Raw genomic sequence first — 18,782 nt, forward strand, 5'->3', positions numbered from 1 at the left:
AAGGAGAAGCGCAAAATAAATAAAACATAAACAGAAAATAATAATAATAAACATCTGCCATACTAAAATGTGTATAACTTTGAAGTAAGAAATATTTGGTAAGTACTAAAATTATATTTAGCTATAATTCTATGGAAACATTTGTCTTAGATCAAATATACGACTTATTTAATAGTGGCAAGATTTGCAATCTATTTGTAATTTATAGTTTTTGGATACGAATTTCGTAATCTTTTGGTTTAAATCCATTTCCTGCCTTTAGAATTCCAAAGTCCAATTTAAATTTGGAAATCTCTTGATTATATAGTTGATGATTAGACGATTGTAAGTTGGGCAGCATTAAATATTGCTTTTCTAGGATAATTTATTTGTGGTATGTGTAGACAATGAATTATATCCAACTGCGGCCCACGCTGCCCGAACGCCGTTTGGAAGATCCACCGCCATTGCCGCCACCTTGATTGTCTTTGCGACCCAACACCGGCGAGTTGCCGGAACCAATGTTGCGTATGAGTAATTTCAGGCCACGAGCTTGGGCATCGCTGGCTTGGCTAATACTGTTGGCTTCGGAAGCAATAATACAAAAGTCATCGACTATATGACCTGGAGGACTTATGTCAAAAGGCAAGATATCGTTTAGGCTTTGTTGATGACGATATGCGCTGCGGCGCCGAGTGCTAGCCTCTCCACCGCTTAGATTCTGTGCACTTCCACTAACAGATTGCTGCTGTGGTTGTTGCTGTTGATGCAATTCCTGCTGCATATGCAGCAGACGGCTTCGTAATCCCACATTGTCCTCGTTAAGCCGATGCATATGAGCCGCCTCCTGCTCTGCTCGGACAAATGTCGGCTGCGGCAAGCACTGATAGACTGTGGTGAGGAAGTTGCGCAAAGACAGCAGCAATGTGTCTTGCCAATGCTTTGTAAAAAACAAGGCAAATGTCGGCGATTCTTCCGCATTCTTACAAAATGGAAAGTCTGTAAAGTAATATTAGTTAACAACCCATTTGGAAGGAGAGTGAAAATTTGTGCTACATACAAAACCAATCCTTCCACTCGCTCTGCTGTTGTAATTCACCTGCTAGCTTTGTAAAGAATTCCGATATCTTATCCAATTTATTGTTACTGTATGCCGTCACCAGGTAGTATTTAAGCAGGCTATTCTCAAGCTTCTTGACAGCTGAAACAAACACATAAAGAAAATAATGAAAATCGGTACAGAGACTGTGTAAGTATTACTCAACCTTGAGCATATGTGTGCTCCAGTTTGCTAAAAAGATTGTTGTCCAAGTGAATCCATAAGCTTCGCAGTGCCTGCAAATCATAATTCTGTATTGCTAGCGTGAATTGTTCCAAAATTTTTTCAGCACGGAAGTGTTGATCTTTCTCCGTGCGCTGCTCCAAGTCTAAGGATTTCAGTGTACTCGAGAAGCCTCGGAAGACCAGGTATTCCCGTAGCAAAGTATCCAAAAAGGCAACTTGTGCCATTTTTACCATTAGATTACAACTGTCGTAGAAGTTATTAAGATTTCTTTGTAGTTTTAACAAAAACACTGGTAAAGTATGTTTTTTTTTTGCGAGTTTCGATTATTGATAACAATTTAAGTGGTACCCAGTGGCGCCAATCTATGGCTTAGCATCGCATGACACTACATTAGTTGCAACAATTCATTGCTTTCGGTTTTTTTTAATCTAAAAACAAAAAAAGATTCCTACATTAGAGCAGATTAAATTGAAGGTCTTTAAAAACATTTATGGTGATTTAAAAGGTTGTGGTAGAGCTAATATACGATTTAAATAATTTATTTTCCTCCATCGCATAACGACATAATTTTAGCGTTGCCACCTGATAATATTTTACATTTAGCAAGCGCTGCCAGGTCAATTTAGCTTCCGCAACACATTACTTTTTATAAATTCGACAGTTTTATTAAACAAAGGCTAATCAACTTAGATAAATGCAAGTGCAAAAGCATCGTTTAAAATATGAGTCGAAGGGCAACACAAGATCAAAATGATATTTCGCGAATCATTGGAGCTCTACCGAAACGGCTGCAGAGGAAAATCGCTGAAAATGCGGGAGAAACAACAGCCACAAGACCAACAATGACGACGACTTCAAGGCCAAGTGAGTTGTGGGAACTACAAATTTAACACGAATGCGTAATAATAACAATTTGCTATTTCCGTAGTTACCATATTGACTAAGTCATCGTTATCAACATCGACAGCATCTGTTGGTGATCAGGCAAAACCGTTGGTCAAAGTACCGATCCTACAGGTGAGCGAGCAAGGAAATAAGCCTATGGACAAGGATGTAGCCGTTCGATGTGTTGGCTCATCCAATTGCATACCAGGAATTCTTCGTGTTACGGCTCCATCTGTGGCCCCGGCTGCAACTGCTCATTCCGGACGTCGACGTCGACGCCAGCATCATGTGGGCAAGGACAAAGAGCAGAAACCAATGTCACCTTTGCCACGTGTGCGCCTTACCACCGATCATCCGGAATGGTTCGAGAACCTTCTAACGATGCCCCAAGATAAAAAAATTATTCAGTTTTACGATCAGTTGATGGTATTGCAGCAACGCAATCTCATATTAATAGTGAGTCATTTTATAAGCCATACAAAAGCCACATCTAAACCACATTTCTTTTCGTAGAATTGGAAAAATTTTTGCTGCTTGCATGTAAAACTTCAGGATTGCTTCAAGCGTCTTTTACTGGAGCAATTAAAATTCGTGTGCGAGCACAAAGTGGACGCCTTCTTTTGGAAATTGCTCTTCTACAATGTGAGAGAATACATGATGCGCCAACATTCGGAGTTGGCCAACACTCACATTCTGTTGCTTATGGAGCAGACAATTAAATTCTATCATGTGGTATATGAGAAGCTAATGGTCAAGTACAAGGCGGCTTCCCGTTGCGAGAGCGCCGCCAAGGTGGTGGGGCAGCGTCTTCTTATATGTCTGGGTGATCTAGCACGGTATCGGGCGAATCATTTGCAGACCTCTGATTACCTCGAGGCAGGCAAATACTATCAAAAAGCCCAAGAGTTACTGCCTGGCAATGGAACGCCGTACAATCAATTGGCTGTTATTGCTATTTATCATGTAAGTCGAAGTATATCTATATTAATGCCATTTATTCATACATTTTGTTCTTGACTTGCAGCATAAACGCTTTGATGCTGTTTACTATTATATGCGCAGTCTTCTAAGCTCTAACTCTGTACAGACGGCTAAGGAGAGTCTCCTTGATTTGTTCGATGAAATACGCCGTAAATATGATGACACCGAAATGAAGCAATCTCCAATGCATTGTGCATCTAATACTTCAGCCAAAAAGGCCAACAAGCAAATGCGCAAAGAGGTCTGGATCTATCCCGATGGCATACGTTGTTTACATCGAACCAATGTCAAACCCAAGATCAAGAACAAGGCCACGCCTGACGAGGTGAATCGTTATGATGAAATGCCAACGGAGGAGTTAATGTTACGCATACTTTCGCTCTACTTGTATTTGATTGGCAAACTCTACACGGGCACTGAGTAAGCTGAATTATCAATTTGATTGATTAAAAGACCCTGACAATTCTATTTCCTATTTACAGTGTGGACTGTTTATATTTGTTATTGAGGAAGTTTCAAATTCAGCTAAGTGCAGCTCTAAAATATGACAATCTATTAACACGTTCCAAATTGCTGAAAATGGTGGCACTAAATGTCTTTGTCATTGAGCACAATAAGCGCAGTAGTAAGACAACAACAACAAACAGATAACACTATCAAAATGAGAACTAATGCTGTTTTGTTTTTCAATTTTAGCAGCACGTCGTGAGATGCGTTATCATAGCTTTAATTTTGCCAATTCATTCTTTGGACTAATGCTTGGGAAAGTGAATCAGTTACTGAGTGGCATATTGGAAGAGTCTGTTGACTTTCAGTCTATACCAGATGAAGAGTAAGATGATTTAAAGAGAGATAATGTACATTTCAGTTTAATAATTCTACTTATTTTTTATTGTAGGTTCACTCTTGTTAACACTTATCTTCAGTTTGTAAGAAAATATGTCCGTTGGCTAACTACTAATGTCAATCTATGGGAACCTGTGCGCACGGAGGAGTAAGTCAAATTTTCCCGTTGTTTCAAATGTTTACTACATGTAAATTTAATTTTAGGCATTCCTTTATCGATTGCTGGTTAGAATTGCAAACGCTTTTCGACAACATTGAATGCATAAATGGCAAATTTCCCAATAAATTTGATAATATTTGTTCAACAATAGTTCTGGATGAAGATGTCGTGCTGAGTGGCTTTGATCCTTTGGGCCGTGAGTGTGTTAGTCGGGAAGGCAATCAACGTGATTCCGAGCGCAATCAGTTTTTGGAACGCATTGGGAACATTGCTGAATTCCAGTACATCTATAAAGAGAATCAAAAGGCATTGCAACAGCCACTCGATTCCAATTTTACCATCGAAGATATTAATGCCGCAATGAAAGTAGCTCTTAATTGTTTCGATGTGACTGATGCTGCAGATGTCAATAACTGTCCAGTGGAGCACAACGAGAACGATTGCGAAATTCAAGACAATTTGTGTCCGTCCATGGATGCTGATGTTACGGAATTGTGCCGTCTGAAAAAGGAACTCGAGGCAAAGGCCAAGGTTAAGCAAATCTGTTCCACCCGATTGGAGGAAATCCTTAAATTTGTCGACACCAAATTGTATATAGAGGTTCGTCCGCGTTACCTTTTGCCTGACACGAATTGCTTCATTGATTGTCTGGAGGATATTGAGAAATTGTCCATGGATTATAAGCGCTATACTCTGGTCATTCCGCTGACAGTTGTGAAGGAACTGGATGGACTTTCCAAGGGTGTCAAGTTGGATTCGTCTCGCAGTTTTAAGCAGACAAAACGCATCCACCATTTCGACGAAGTATCGAGTCGTGCCAAAAAGTCCATGGAGTTCATCAAGTCCGCTAAGAATAATGTGAAGTAAGTATTTAATCCCTCTTAGTTTTAGTTTTAATAACGTATTTTTCATTTTAGATGTGCTACCACCAAGGGATCTTTTGTCAATGCTTCCGTTTTTGCTTTGGTCGAGGAGGAATATCTCTCCAACGATGACAAGATACTGGCAACTGCTGTTGCAGTCTCTAAAACAACCAGTTCAGAACAGTGCAGGGGTAAGAAAAGCACTGACTATATCCAAAATACATATACTAAATACACATACTTTTCTTGCAGATGGCAAATGCTTTATACAAACCGAACTTGTACTAATTACCACCGATCGTAATTTACGCGTTAAAGCGCTGACACGTAATTTGGCTGTCAGCGGTTTGGATGAGTTTTTGCAATGGGCCAAGGATAGCAGTGAATCAACCTGAGACTCAATTGCGATTGTGACTTGTGGATTCGTCCTGGCAAATTGTTGATTGGGAGGTTCATCTACTTACCACCTGGGTGGTTTGTGAAACAAACTATAATTGTCTAACTTCATATTACACATGATCTGACTATGTATGTCGTGGTCGGCAATTCCTGGACACTGACGTATGTAAAACCAGAGAGAGGGAGAGAGACATGAGTTATTCGATGGCTTGGCGTGGGCATAAACACAGGCGTGTTGGGTGATGCCCGGATGACGTTTTTGTCTAACCAAACCATGTGGTCTTCCACATACAAAACAAGTTATTTCTTTTCCGTTTCTTCAAATGTGCATTTTGTGACTTTCAGTAAAAATAAAAAAAATATTTGGATGCCATTTGGTAAATCTAGTTTTCTCGAACAATTTTCATATTTTTGGACGAGTACAAAGTTAACCAAACAAAATCTTAATGTTGACACGGAAGAAATTGGTTCTCAAGTAAGTGTATTAGACGTTCACATAATTACAATTTTATCACTTACATACTAAGAATACAGTTAAAGAGGATATAGTTTTTGTCTAAAATTATAAAATTAGTTAAAATTGTGTCAAATGCTATTGCCTTAAGTGTTCTCGCCACTTTGACGACCTTTACAACATAGTCCGGACTAAATGAAATAAATGTATTTAAACTTATGATTAATATTCAGCTAAATCGCAAGCGGTGCATGCCTCCAGTGTGGTATGATATAAAAGTATTATCTGGACATTCTCTCTCGCTTGCTTGGCGATACCAAGACTGGCGATGGTTGATGCTGATGAGCTCCTGAGATGGCATCAAATATGCTTGTCTCTGACCTTTGGTATTCACTTAAAATATTCTCCAAATTTAAGTCGGCATCCAAGACCAAAACCTAAAATGATTGAATAAATTAACATAATAAACCCAAGCTGACTGGGCTCGAGCTTACCTTGCAAGCCTGCGGGCGCCTCTGATGTATGAGCCAATCCTCGTGTGATTCATGCAACTCCTGTAGGTATTTAAGGGGAATGCAGCTCTCTTCAGAACGTGCACGTTGACGCATACGTTCGTAAACCACTTCCGGAGAGGTTCTAAGGTAGATTATGAGATCTGCTTGCACGTGAATGGACTGTTCGATGAACTTGTACCATTCCTGCAGTGTGTTGTACATCCCCTGCTCTAGAGAACCATTGCGGAACATGTTCTCGACAAAGCAATACCTACACGAAATAGACAAAAATGACTCGTTATCTATAAGCAAAGTGCATTCAACTCGCCCGCGCCACTTACCGCGCGCTATAAATGGAGCGCTCCATTATTTTCAGCTTTTTGTCAGTGATCGCTGTGTGGGCCTGCAGCATGGTCAGCGTGACATAAGACTGAAAAGGCATTGCCCATTTCTTGGGCTCCTTATACATTAGCTCGAGAAGATTAACTCCATTCACATTGCGCCATTTCTCCACAGGTTCGGTTAGCAAGCAAACTTCGTCCCGATACTTGTCGAAATGATTCAGAAAGGTAGTTTTTCCACTTCCAATATTGCCTTCAATAAGTACAGTAAAGGGCTGCGTTCCTTGGGCATACTTGCGCCCGTGTGTCCTTGTGTGAGCTGCTGCAGTGTCCATTAGGCCAGCTAGACTTCGTGCTGCGCAGTATATGTATGAAATTGGAGTTATTACTGAATTTTATCAAAATTTTGTGTGTCTTGTCACGAGCACGTTAATTACAAAAAATACAACTGTACGATGTGGCTGGCGAACTCAAATAAAGTCTGATGCGCACTCACCCTCTAATCGAGATATTTGCCGCCGAAAATACTGAAAAAGGCGGGAACTCGCCATTTCTTTATTTCTCCATTGTTATGTTTAGTAATACTTTAACAGCTGATCAGCAGATGTTAAAACGAAGACATAAATTGATTGAGTAATAGTACTTACATATTAATTGAGCTGCAGGATGCTGGTAAGCCATTCGAAAACGGAGAATTAAAAATCAAATGCACACAAAAGCAATTACAAATCCTGCATAGAGTTATGCAAGGCTAGTGAGTTAATTTTAATAACAAAAAATCTTTTTAAAGATTTTAGAACTGCGGGTTAAACTTGAAGCAACCGGCCTTTTTATCCATATATATTTCACAATTTCGTCAAATTTCGCTATCAATACACTAAGTCGCTTCCTCCTGAAATAAACAATAACAATGCTGAACGAAGATTTTTTTGGCCTTCCCGCCTGGTCACACTAATACTGGGATTTATAGTTTTTTTTTGCCCTATACTGGGATTTATAGTGGTTTTTGGGATTGTACTGATATTTTAAAGTCCCTTTACTTTGCGCGCTTTCTTCTTCTTATTGGTCCAAACTAATACGCGCGAACATGTTGTGCTTATGTTAATATTTATTTCAAGTAACTTAAAAACCAACAAGAAAAATACTAATTGGGCAAAATGAAATTGCTGCAGGCAAAACGCAAATGCTCGATTTGTGGAACATTGCATGGATATCGCGCCCAGATGTGTCGTGACCTCGGAATCAAAATAAAAACCCTATTAGTTTTGGTGAGTATAAGAATTAATGGCTAGGCCCGACTTAATATTATTACTCGGCCTTAAATACAGATGTAGTGCTGTTGTTTTTATGCGGTAGTCGCTCAAGTTGTAAAAAAAAGTTTTGCCGGCATATTAGCGTTATCTATTACACATTAGGCAAGGTGGACGCCACTCTGCCCTTGGTGAACTGGTAATTCCTACCACAACAAAACACGGGACTTTATATATTTTCTTATCAGTTAATTTATTTGCTTTTTTATGCAATTCATTGCTTAATTGGTATATTGATTCTTGAACGTAAACTCCGGGTGCCTTTCGACTCTGTAAATAAGAAAAATAAACTTAGCAGAGATAAAAGGATACAAAATATCCATCTTACCCTCGGAAAATGGCCAAATCACAAATGCGGAAGTTCCTGTCCAATGCCAAAAGTCTGTTAACCTCTTCTTTGGTCAATTCAAAATCAAATATATCCAAGTTCTGCCGAAGCCTAGCAGGATTCGTACTCTTTGGAATGGTTGATAGACCAGTATCAATGATCCAACGCAGGAGAACTTGAGCAGGAGTCTTGCCATGAGCAGCTGCTATTTCCTTAACCTCGGGAATCTCCATAAGGTTAGGTACTTCCCTCGTGATGCCATTTTTAATGTTGAAGTCAACATAGCCCCTGGTCCCTAGAGGTGAAAAGGCTGTGACAGCAATCTTTTCCGCCTTGCAGAAGTCTATCAAATCGCGCTGCTGTAGATACACATGATGCTCAATCTGAAGATTAGCAGGGCGGATTTTGCAATTTTTAAGCAATCGCTGTATCTGCTCTTTACTAAAGTTGGATACACCAACGGACTTGGTCCAACCCTTCTCTACCAACTTTTCCATTTCCGCCCATGTGGCTACATGGTCGGTTGTTGGGTCCACCATGACAAGGCCATCCTTGTCCTTTTTAATGCTTCCATCTTCATTTGCGAACACAGTAAACGGCGTATGGATGAGGTATAAATCGACATAATCCAATTGAAGTAGGCCAAGAGATTTCTTAAATGTCGATTCTACTTCGTGTGGACGATTCACTATAAGAACGTAAAGATAGGTTGTTAATCTTATGAGTATTAATTATACCCTTGTTTTTCTTATAAACTTCTTAATAATTACATGTTAACGGTAACTTGGTCACAATGTATAGCTCCTCCCGCTTCACTTTTCCCGCATCTAGCCAACGTTTAAGGACTTTTCCAATGGCTCCTTCATTGCCATAACGGAGAGCTGTGTCAATATGCCGGTAGCCCGCTTCCAAGGCTGCCTCGAGAGCAGTTTCGATTTCCTCATCAGAAGCCTGTACATGTCGAATGGAAAAATTTGTTTAGTTGGGTAAAACATAATGAAAAGGATTTTATGTTGTTAACCTGCCAAGTTCCAATGCCGAGTACTGGCATTTTTTCACCATTGTAAAAAGTAAGGAATTTATTACAAGCCATTTTTCTCTAATAATAGCAACTTTTCCCGTAAAACAGTCTGGATTGAATGGGTCAAACAAACTAAACTCTGAATGAATTAAAGTGCGCAATATATAGGAAATATGGGAAGTGCTGGAAGAATCTTTTTCACTTGTACAAGTTTGCGACAAATGATGAAATTAGTCAGGTAAGTGCCAAGTGATTGATAACAAACAAAATGTTTGCAGATACTGATACAAATTTTAAGCCTTCTTAATTTTCTGAAAAATCTATGTTTATGAATTTTTTCTCAACACTTATTGTTTAATTAACTCACCTGAAAATTATCAGGCAAAGCGCCCCACACCTGTTGAATTTGTTAATTAGTTTGTCAGTGTTGGAAAAGAAACACATAGTTATCGATAAATTATCGATGGTCGTGGCGATAAATATCGGCTTATCGGCGACGAATGTCGGCGTTGCCGGACTCTTTCATTCATTTGGCGCATATTTTGAACTGTTGTTTTCGCGGGTAAATTTGAACCGTGTGTTTTCCTTCACATTTCTAATATTTATTTTAGTATTTTGTTTTAGCTTTATTTAACATTTGTTGCTTTCTTTTTGGAGGTATTAAATTTACAAATTTATTTACTGGTCTACTTTGTGTGTTGATTTTTAAACGTAAACTCCGGGTGTCTTTCAATTCTGAAATTGTAATAAAAAAGATTAACTAAGCACAAAATTAAAGAAATTTTACTTTCATCTCACCCTCGAAACATGGCCAAGTCCCAGATTCAAAAGTTTCGATCCAATGCCAAAAGTTTATCCATCTCTTCCGCAGTTAGTTCAAAATCAAATAAATTTATATTATCTCTTAAATGCTCAGGATTCGTACTTTTTGGAATAGTTGATAGACCAGTTTCAATGATACAACGAAGCAGAACTTGAGCAGAAGTTTTGTTATGAGCAGCTGCTATTTCCTTAACCTCGGGAATCTCCAATAGATCGGGAACTTTTCTTTGGATTCCGTTTTTAGCATTAAGCTTAACATAATTCCCTTTACTTCCGAGTGGGGAGCAGGCCGTGACGGTAATAACCTCCGCTTTGCAAAAGTCTATTAGATCTCTTTGTTGTAGATACACATGGTGCTCAATCTGAAGATTAGCAGGACGGATTTTGCAATTTGTAAGCAATCGCTGTATCTGCTCTTTACTAAAGTTGGATACACCAATGGACTTGGTCTAGCCTTTCTCTACCAATTTTTCCATTTCCGCCCAAGTGGCCACATGATCGGTTGTTGGATCCACCTCAACCAGTCCATCCTTGTCGAATTTAACGCTGCCATCTTCATTGGTAAATACGGTAAAGGGCATATGAATTAGATACAAATCAATATAGTCAAGTTGCAAATTGGCTAATGATTTCTGAAAAGTAGTTTCCACTTCATGGGGTCGATTCACTATGGAAAGAATATTTATTACTTTTAGTTGCATTCTTTAGTTTTCAAATATCACTTACAGTTCAGAGGCAATTTGGTGGATATAAATATTTCCTCACGTTTTATTTTACCCCCATCAAGCCAACGTTTAAGGACTTTTCCAATGGCTCCTTCGTTGCCATAGCGGAATGCTGTTTCAATGTGACGATATCCCGTTTCCAAGGCAATCTCAAGAGCTGTTTCAATCTCCGCATCAGAAGCCTGTGATATAAATTTAATATTACTCCTTTTATTTTGTAAGTTCTTTAGAAGTTTTATATTAACCTGCCAGGTTCCTAGTCCAAGTACTGGCATTTGTAGGCCATTGTGAAGGCTCAATAACTTATTACAAGACATTTTTGTATTTAACTTATAATTGGTTCACTTTGTCTGGTCAATACCAGCTACTAGCAAATATTTGCCGTATGGCTTATTTATATACCAAATTTTATATTTACGTTAAATGGCGAAATTTTGTTTTTTGGGTATTTCAAATGTGCGACGTGTTTGAACTTTCCTTTTGTTATTCATTTTGGGTTTAAGAGCATATGAAAATTTGATCGTATACAGATAACACACAAAATAGATAAGTCCTTATCATAAGCTACTATAATAATGCTTGATAAACTTCTTCCCTCTAAGTGATTTATAACTATTTTTCTATAAATTAAAATACTATTTTTAAAGAAAAGTTTTGAATGATATCTTTAAATTGATTCATAAAATTAAAAGCAAAAGCTGTAAAATAAGTCTAAATCGACATTCAATTCAATTACTTAAATAAACTTGCTTAGAGAGATAATATTCTTTTTCGAAAGGGTCACTATGATATACATACATATATTAACTTTAGTTAATGCTCTTAAAATTTTTAAGGAACTGAAACATTGCAAAACTTTTTGTGTTTACCGTAATAAATAATAGTTAATTCAGCTCAGAAATGGATTGACTGTGTAACCAATATTCCAATACCACTTTAATATCCTGGCATATAATAATAACAATTTATACAGGAAATCGCAATCATCATCATCAATCAAATGTAGAGTAACTGACTTAAATGTACAGGCTCCCCCCACAAACGCGGAGGAGGTGGAGCAGCAGACGAAGGCAAAGTCTGTGGCTGGGAGCATTTATGACGACCATTAAACGGGTTGATTGTCGATGGCGTAAAATGAAAAATCGATGGAAAATGTCAGTTGCCAAATTGCCATACAACTCCAAGATAAATTTGAGTGAAAATGTTCTTAAGTAGAGATGCAATAATCATTTCCTCCATAATCATTTAATATTCATCTAATCAAATTTGCTACATTCTGAGCCGCTCCCGGGGAAAGTCGTTGGCCTAATCGCACGTTTATGACAAGTGTTGTGCCTTTTGATGGGAGAACGATGTAGACACGTTTCCATTTGAACTACTACAATGCGGAGCAGTTTTGGTTTCTTGATGAAAAACAGAAACAATTTCATTAGGCCAGGGATGAACAGGCACGCGGATGTACATTAGATATTTGAGGAGCGTCGTTCAGCATCTTGCACAGTTAATTACTTTAAGTGTTTTTTTTTTTTTGGGCTATAGTTGGTACACAGAATTTTTAGCCACCTGTCCACCGCCTTGGGTTGGACAATGAGATCTGCATGAAATCAAACGAGCTGACATGAAGCTCAGCTAGTTCATCATTCACGCAATCCCTTCATAAAAAAGATATATGATGTATAGTCAAGGAAAAAGAAATGAAAAATCGAGTTGTGAGCATAGGAAACATTGTTTTCAAATTGAATTCCTAACAGGCTAATCGATCCTCGGGGATGGAGAGAGCGGTGGGCTGGGAACACGGACACGGCTTGGCACTCGGCACGCACGGGCCCTTCTGTGCGCTTGGGGAATATGAATTTATATCTTTTAATCTGCGACAGCAACAATGACTACAATTCTGTCTCATCCCCTCTACCGCTCTTCTGCTGCTACTATTACTGGTTCTTGTCTGGGCGAAAGCAACAAAAACAAGTGAAATTAAGGACACAGGACATATTTCAACGATGCTGCGGCAGTCGAGTGAATCGAGTTCACTGCATTTGCCAGCCATGCTGTTTATTATCAATGTCAAGTGGGCCTTCGGGGGAATGTCATGGTGGTTGTGGACCTTTGCCAAGTGACGTCGTTGTAATTGCATTAAAATGCAATTCGAATTGCCGCTCAAATGTGCCAATTCACAGACACACACACACATACACAGACTGATATTTTCCCAGGCTGCCTATCCGTTGAGTGCGATTGAATGTAGGTGTCACATTCGCCTCCTTTCACACATCATCGCCTCCACATTGTATGTACATATGTATGTGTAGGCACCATGTGGAATTGCGTAAACTGTATTGATAGCTCCTTTCAACGTGTCCTTTTCTGATTGTCTCTCTGTGTGCGTTTGTGTGTGAGTGAGTTTTGGGTCTACAATGGGCGACAGTTGTCGAGTTGCTAAAAAAACTGGAAAATAGTTTCTGGTTTCCCTAAGGATCTGTCCCTCATTATTAGATATATTTTTGAAGCAATCTCCAATCAAAAGCACATTTTTAAGCCATATTCAAAAGATTTCTTTTATTTGCTTAACAATTTTTTTTAGTCCTTTTTAATTTCTGACTTCTGAACATTAAGTTTTAGATCTGCCTGAGTCCTTTTTAGGAACACGTATCTTAAATTTGAAGGAATACTTAAATTTGAATGATTACTTAAATAATTAAGGTATAAATACTTTCTTGTATATAAAACTAAATTGTTTGGGTTCATTTACTTGTCTAATATTTATATAACCAGACTAAAAATGTATTTCATCATTAATACAAACTTGATTGGCGATCTTATGCTGAGTTTTTACACTCTGTCAGCAAGAATAGATGTGTCTAATTGATTATCCCGCTTTCAGTTTTCCCAGGCCATGTATTGCTTCTCGTCAAGTACTTAACATATGCTACAAATTTTCGGGGTCAGAGTTTCTGTCCATCTCTTTTATCAAAATCAACTTCTGGGAAAATCTCAACACTTGCATGCTTACAAAGAGAATCCCTTAACCTTTTCAACCCATTGCAACAACCTTGAAAGCCAAACTCCAGCCCTCGTTTGCATTTAACACTCAAAGAGTGAGATATATACAAGCGGATAACAATTATATTAAACAGCAAGCAAACAAACATTGATGCCGGATTTGTAACTGGATAGGCGTGTAACCACGAAATGGCAAGTCATCGGGATGAGGCAGAGGCAACAAAACACCCTTTCAATTAAATATTTGAAAACAACATTCGGCAATTATATACAATTGACACCAGCTGAAGAGGGCGGAGGGTGGCGATTCCTCCCCTCATTTTTGTAGCTGTAGCTGCCACAGCAGAGGCAACTTCATCAATTTGAAATGTTGCCAAACGCGTGACTTGAAGGCACGCGCGTCAATTTCCGCCGGTTTCCGTTCTAACAGAAGCCGCAGGGATTTGAATAGACTCTGGAGATGGGGCAGGCAGTCAGTGAGCCAGTGAGCCCGGCAGGTTCATAAACAACATCAACATGAACAGCAATAGCAACAGCAACAGCAACAACAAAAAGGACAAGTTGTGAGAGTTAAACATTAGTCAACATGAACATGACACAAGCCTCCTTCCTTTGAGTCCTTATCCTTGGGTTTTTCACGTTTCACATTTCGAGATGTCGTATGTCGTGGCCTTTTTGGTTTTATTTGCTTTTATATTGTTGTTGGTTGGCCCCATTCGTTTGTCATTTATTTTTACAGCCAGCCATTTATTTGGCCAGCAGAAATCAGTGGAGTTTCAGTGGATTGGTTGGTAGATATTTTAATATGCATTTGGGAGAACTTTGCCATTCATTGGGCATATACAAATGAGTTTTTTTTTTGTTTTTCTTGGTTTATTTCAATTTCCACCTTGAATTTTCCCTTACAAATGCGTGAAAATTTGAACAACAGCTCTCTCTCTCTCTCGTTCTCTCGGTCTCTGTTGATGTGATATGGGAACAATTGGCCCGGCAGCATCTACTTCTTTATTTATGAGCCAGCTACGAATTTTGACTTGCCTCAAAACGAGGAGAAAACAAGAAAGAAAAATTACGCAAAAATCAAAATTTACCCTGAAGGCCACTTACACAAAGACCAAGTCCATGTCCGAGTTCAAATCGGAGTCCGAGACCCGGACCGAAAAAAAGGTAAACTCCAAATAAAAAATGCAAATGTTACATCCATGAAATGGACAATTGGGAATGGGAATAAGAATGGCAATGTGAATGGCCATGGCACTGGTCAAAGAAGAAACAAATGAAATGAGATTCAAGTTGTATATAAACGAAAATCTTGCACACTTGGCCAACTTAATTTGAATATTTGAGTAGGCCAAAAACAGCAAAGTTAAACGTACATTTGAGATTTGTCCTTGTAACAAATTGCTGCCGATCCTCTGCCTTGATTAACCCAGGACTTGAGTTCTAATTAAATATCTTTCGTTTTAAAGGTGCCATGCCAACTTCATGGAGTTTACTCTATAAAAAAGAAAATCTTCACAACATTACTCTAATGGAATTCAATATAAATTTTGTTTTTTTTTTTTGTTTGTGTTCAGACATTTTCAATTATTGATGAGACCTTTTCGAATGGTTTGAATGGAGCTCGTGGCTATAAAATTGAAATGTTGTTTTGGCCTCATCAAAGTCAGTTTGTTGTGTGTTCCGCTTTTTTTCGTTTACAACATTTCATTGGCCGGTTATAAATTTTGTGTGAGCCGTTTTTGGCAATAAATACCAGAAAATAATGCTATCAAATACGTGTGTACGTGAAAGGTCCAAACTGTTGACATCTGCGGCAGAGTGATAAAAAATCAACCCTCCGTGTCCAATGGCTTATCGGAAAAAACAAATCTCTCTCTCCCTCACTGACCAGGCACTTTACACTTCCCAGCCCTCCTCCCACTCCTTTCGAAGTTCTGATGTGATTTTGCACTCAATTTGAAAACAAACTTGATTAAATTTTCATGAACAAATTGCATGGGAAAATCAGTTACATGAGTTACCACTCTTTATGGTCGAGTTCTTATTGCTAGTTCCTGAGCAAGTATCACAATAGAATTTAATGTCTCAATCTCAGTGCTCTATTGCTTTTAAAATCATGTTTCTATGAGCTTTGGAATTTTCACTTACAGTCGGCCATCGATTGTCACAATCCGCTAATGTGATTGTTGATAAGGGTTAAGTTAAAATGACAAGAAGCTAAGCGTATTTTGAAATTTTAAAATAAATCTACACGAGAATTCACAGAGACTTTAAAGATGTTTACAGATTTGCTAGCATAGACAAACATTCTCATTTTGAATATATAAAGAAATATCCTCTAAAATAAGGAAGGCAATGACATGATATCGAAAAAGCTCGGACATATTCAAAACGCATCTTAAGGTAAAGAAAAACACTCTGATACGGATTTGTCCCACTCGTTTTGATCTTTACTTTAAATAAATCAGTATGTGTTGATACCAAAACGAATAAAAATAAACTGTTTAAGCCATTTATTACGAGATTAGCTTGCTACAGTTAATAAGATATAAAACAAAGTTAAGCTAGGACTAAAAATCCAAAACCCGAGTTACTTGCCAACGTGAGGTTGCTTAACAGATTAACTCTCTTAGAAGGCCTCAAATCCATATTCCAAATCACATTTAAGTTAAGAATATTGAATGGTTTCTGGCCTCTTCCTCTAGGAGATAATTGTTCCTCCTGATTAACAAGACCTGTCGATTGAGAGATGATTTATAGGCAGTTATTGACAACCAAAATGCAAGCAGTACACCCACGAATAAAGGCAATACAATGGATACAACCGGATACATTCGACGTGCTAATGAGTTGGCTACCATATGCCATCAGGGCACGGAAAACTAACAACGATTAGCAAAGGGCGCTGCCCCTCATACTCAAAGGAGTGTAGAAGAGTCCTGCGGCCTTTCATTATAAATATATTACGTGTTTTTGCGTTGAAAGCAAAACAAACAGACGCCGGCGGTGGCAGTGCCAGTGGCTGTGGCGGTGGCGGCGTCTGTCCTCTGAACAGGTAGGTAAGGTAGGTAGCTGAATCCATGTCCATGTTGTTCCTGATGAAGCCAAGTTTAAAGTGTTGGACCGCTGTCACATTAGAGCTAACAACCAAACGGGTAGTAGTAGTTCCAGTTTCCAGTCTGAGCCCGAAAGGCACTCCTACAAGTTTGTTATTGCCCTTTTTTTTCGTGGTGGTGGTCGCCTGTGCGGAAGTAAACCATTTTCGGCCAGAAGAGTTGAAAGACGGCGCCTGTACAAAGTTGCAGACGGTCAGCACGATCAAATGCTCTTTATATGAACTTCTTTTGCAAAGACACCTTTTTAATTTGCCATTTGCCGCTGCTGGGGTGTGTGTGTGTCTGTTTGTGTGTGCTTTCTTGGCTACTTGGAAATTCGCATAAATTGCGTTTAATTGGACAATTTTTGGGCTTTATTTCTTTGTGGCCAACGGCCATTGAACAAACCATATTTTTCGTGTAATGAGGTTGTTGTTTCTTCTCTTCCCCCCAACTCCGCGTCCTTATCCATATTTATCCATTGCATGTGAGGATGTAGATGGACGGCTGTAATTGGCTGTGGTCCAGTCTTTCCCTTATTTGATTGATTATTGAGCAAACTTGTGGACAGCAACTTGGACCACAACAACAACAACAACAACAATCTATTTGTATCCACTTAGTGTAATACAACATGAAATGGGAATGAAACCAGAAACGGGGTCGTTTTTGGCACACGTTTGAGATGAGTCTACTCTGGGACAAAGTTTTTGCCAAAAATCCTCCCCATGCAAAAAAAAAAAAAAAAAAAAAAATAGAAATGAAAATAAAGAAGAAAAGAAAAACCAAATTGAAAGTGACCAGAGAGGGTTCGGACTTTGGTCTGGACTGAATCGCCTTCTGTATGTCAGTCAGAAAAATGGATACGATGATGAAAAATACAAATGAACAGACATGCGGTTGGTCAACAAGACAGGCGTCCCAAAACGAGTCCAGAGTCGTCCTGTTCGTTGTCCTATCGTATTCGAATCGACTACAGACGGCTACTACTACTACAGATGACGATGACGACGATGCGATGCGAGGATTTTGAGTGAAGCCTCTTGGCCTGGACGACTGGACTGCACATGTCCATGTCAATTTGGATTATGGGCAAGATTGAAAAGGATTTAAGAGTGGCCAAATGAATGAATGAATGGGTGTCAGCAATTCAGAGCCAAAGCATTAAAGAACAAAGCTAAAGCTAAACGTATTTCAAATTAGTTTTCCAAAATAAATTTCACCCTTAGTAGAAATTTTCAGTTCAAGAGACAGCAAAATAATGTAATCAACTTTGTAACTCTTTCTTACAAATAATATTTTTTATCAACAAATATATTTCTATATCTTTAACTAAATGTGGCAACGTCCATTCGTACTCTCTGTCTCCCTCTCTAGTACTTACTCTGTAACTAAAACTAAATGTCCATTCTATAAGATTTGAATTTAAAACAATCCTTTAGAATTGAAGGCCTTAAAAGTACGGCCTTAAAAACTTAAAAATGGCTGCCCTCAAGCAAGTTAAGCAAATGTAACTTGCATTGTCAGTGCACAATAATTGGTTGCCATCATCGAGACATTTGAATGAAATATTGAATTAGTTTCTCTGTCTCTCTGCCAGTGGTTGATGCAGCTTTTTTTTCCCCCTCTGGCCGCGTCAGCGTGTGTGGTTGCAGTCCGTCTAGCCTCTAATTATTATGGTCGGCGTGGCCCGTCATCGTTTGTTTGCTCTTGGACAGCCCCGTCCACATGACAGTCATAAAACTGTCATAAAGGAAATAATTTCTGCAGCCATTGTGTCGATAAAAAAAA

The 18,782-nt window shown here is 38.7% G+C and overlaps 4 protein-coding genes and 1 pseudogene across 6 annotated transcripts; 1 reads left to right on the forward strand and 4 right to left on the reverse strand.

The window, feature by feature from the left end:
* Nucleotides 1–94: 94 nt before the first annotated feature.
* On the reverse strand, nt 95–1,587 carry LOC137585772 (WD repeat-containing protein 91). Its single transcript, XM_068301709.1, has 3 exons — nt 1,245–1,587; nt 1,040–1,180; nt 95–978 (listed from the first exon to the last, which is right to left on the reverse strand). Exons 1-3 carry the CDS (start codon nt 1,495–1,497, stop codon nt 392–394), a joined length of 981 nt encoding a protein of 326 aa, XP_068157810.1. The 5' UTR covers nt 1,498–1,587; the 3' UTR covers nt 95–391.
* A 283-nt stretch (nt 1,588–1,870) lies between these two features.
* Nucleotides 1,871–5,771, forward strand: Smg6 (Smg6 nonsense mediated mRNA decay factor). 2 transcript variants are annotated; one of them, XM_068301708.1, is made up of 10 exons: nt 1,871–2,128; nt 2,193–2,605; nt 2,663–3,112; nt 3,174–3,550; nt 3,613–3,755; nt 3,830–3,962; nt 4,029–4,124; nt 4,181–4,999; nt 5,054–5,190; nt 5,252–5,771. In XM_068301708.1, the coding sequence occupies exons 1-10, from the start codon at nt 1,987–1,989 to the stop codon at nt 5,392–5,394; spliced, it is 2,853 nt and encodes a 950-aa protein (XP_068157809.1). In that variant the 5' UTR covers nt 1,871–1,986; the 3' UTR covers nt 5,395–5,771. The 2 variants fall into 2 exon arrangements, with proteins under 2 accessions (XP_068157809.1, XP_068157808.1); XM_068301707.1 differs by having other exon boundaries at nt 1,872–2,128; nt 3,827–3,962.
* A 91-nt stretch (nt 5,772–5,862) lies between these two features.
* dnk (deoxynucleoside kinase) lies at nt 5,863–7,567 on the reverse strand. Of its 2 annotated transcripts, none has more exons than XM_068301711.1 (4): nt 7,335–7,567; nt 6,688–7,042; nt 6,347–6,617; nt 5,863–6,289 (listed from the first exon to the last, which is right to left on the reverse strand). In XM_068301711.1, exons 1-4 carry the CDS (start codon nt 7,366–7,368, stop codon nt 6,134–6,136), a joined length of 816 nt encoding a protein of 271 aa, XP_068157812.1. In that variant the 5' UTR covers nt 7,369–7,567; the 3' UTR covers nt 5,863–6,133. The 2 variants fall into 2 exon arrangements, with proteins under 2 accessions (XP_068157812.1, XP_068157811.1); XM_068301710.1 differs by lacking the exon at nt 7,335–7,567 and adding an exon at nt 7,184–7,253.
* Nucleotides 7,568–8,165: 598 nt separating this feature from the next.
* LOC137584450 (1,5-anhydro-D-fructose reductase-like) lies at nt 8,166–9,759 on the reverse strand. Its single transcript, XM_068299846.1, has 5 exons — nt 9,714–9,759; nt 9,347–9,657; nt 9,096–9,276; nt 8,326–9,013; nt 8,166–8,267 (listed from the first exon to the last, which is right to left on the reverse strand). Exons 2-5 carry the CDS (start codon nt 9,416–9,418, stop codon nt 8,219–8,221), a joined length of 990 nt encoding a protein of 329 aa, XP_068155947.1. The 5' UTR covers nt 9,419–9,657; nt 9,714–9,759; the 3' UTR covers nt 8,166–8,218.
* Nucleotides 9,760–10,032: 273 nt separating this feature from the next.
* LOC137585957 (1,5-anhydro-D-fructose reductase-like) lies at nt 10,033–11,186 on the reverse strand (annotated as a pseudogene).
* Nucleotides 11,187–18,782: the final 7,596 nt, after the last annotated feature.

The sequence above is a fragment of the Drosophila tropicalis genome, unplaced genomic scaffold, assembly GCF_018151085.1.
Source record: "Drosophila tropicalis isolate 14030-0801.00 unplaced genomic scaffold, ASM1815108v1 contig_878, whole genome shotgun sequence".
In the NCBI taxonomy this organism is placed as follows: Eukaryota; Metazoa; Arthropoda; class Insecta; order Diptera; family Drosophilidae; genus Drosophila; species Drosophila tropicalis.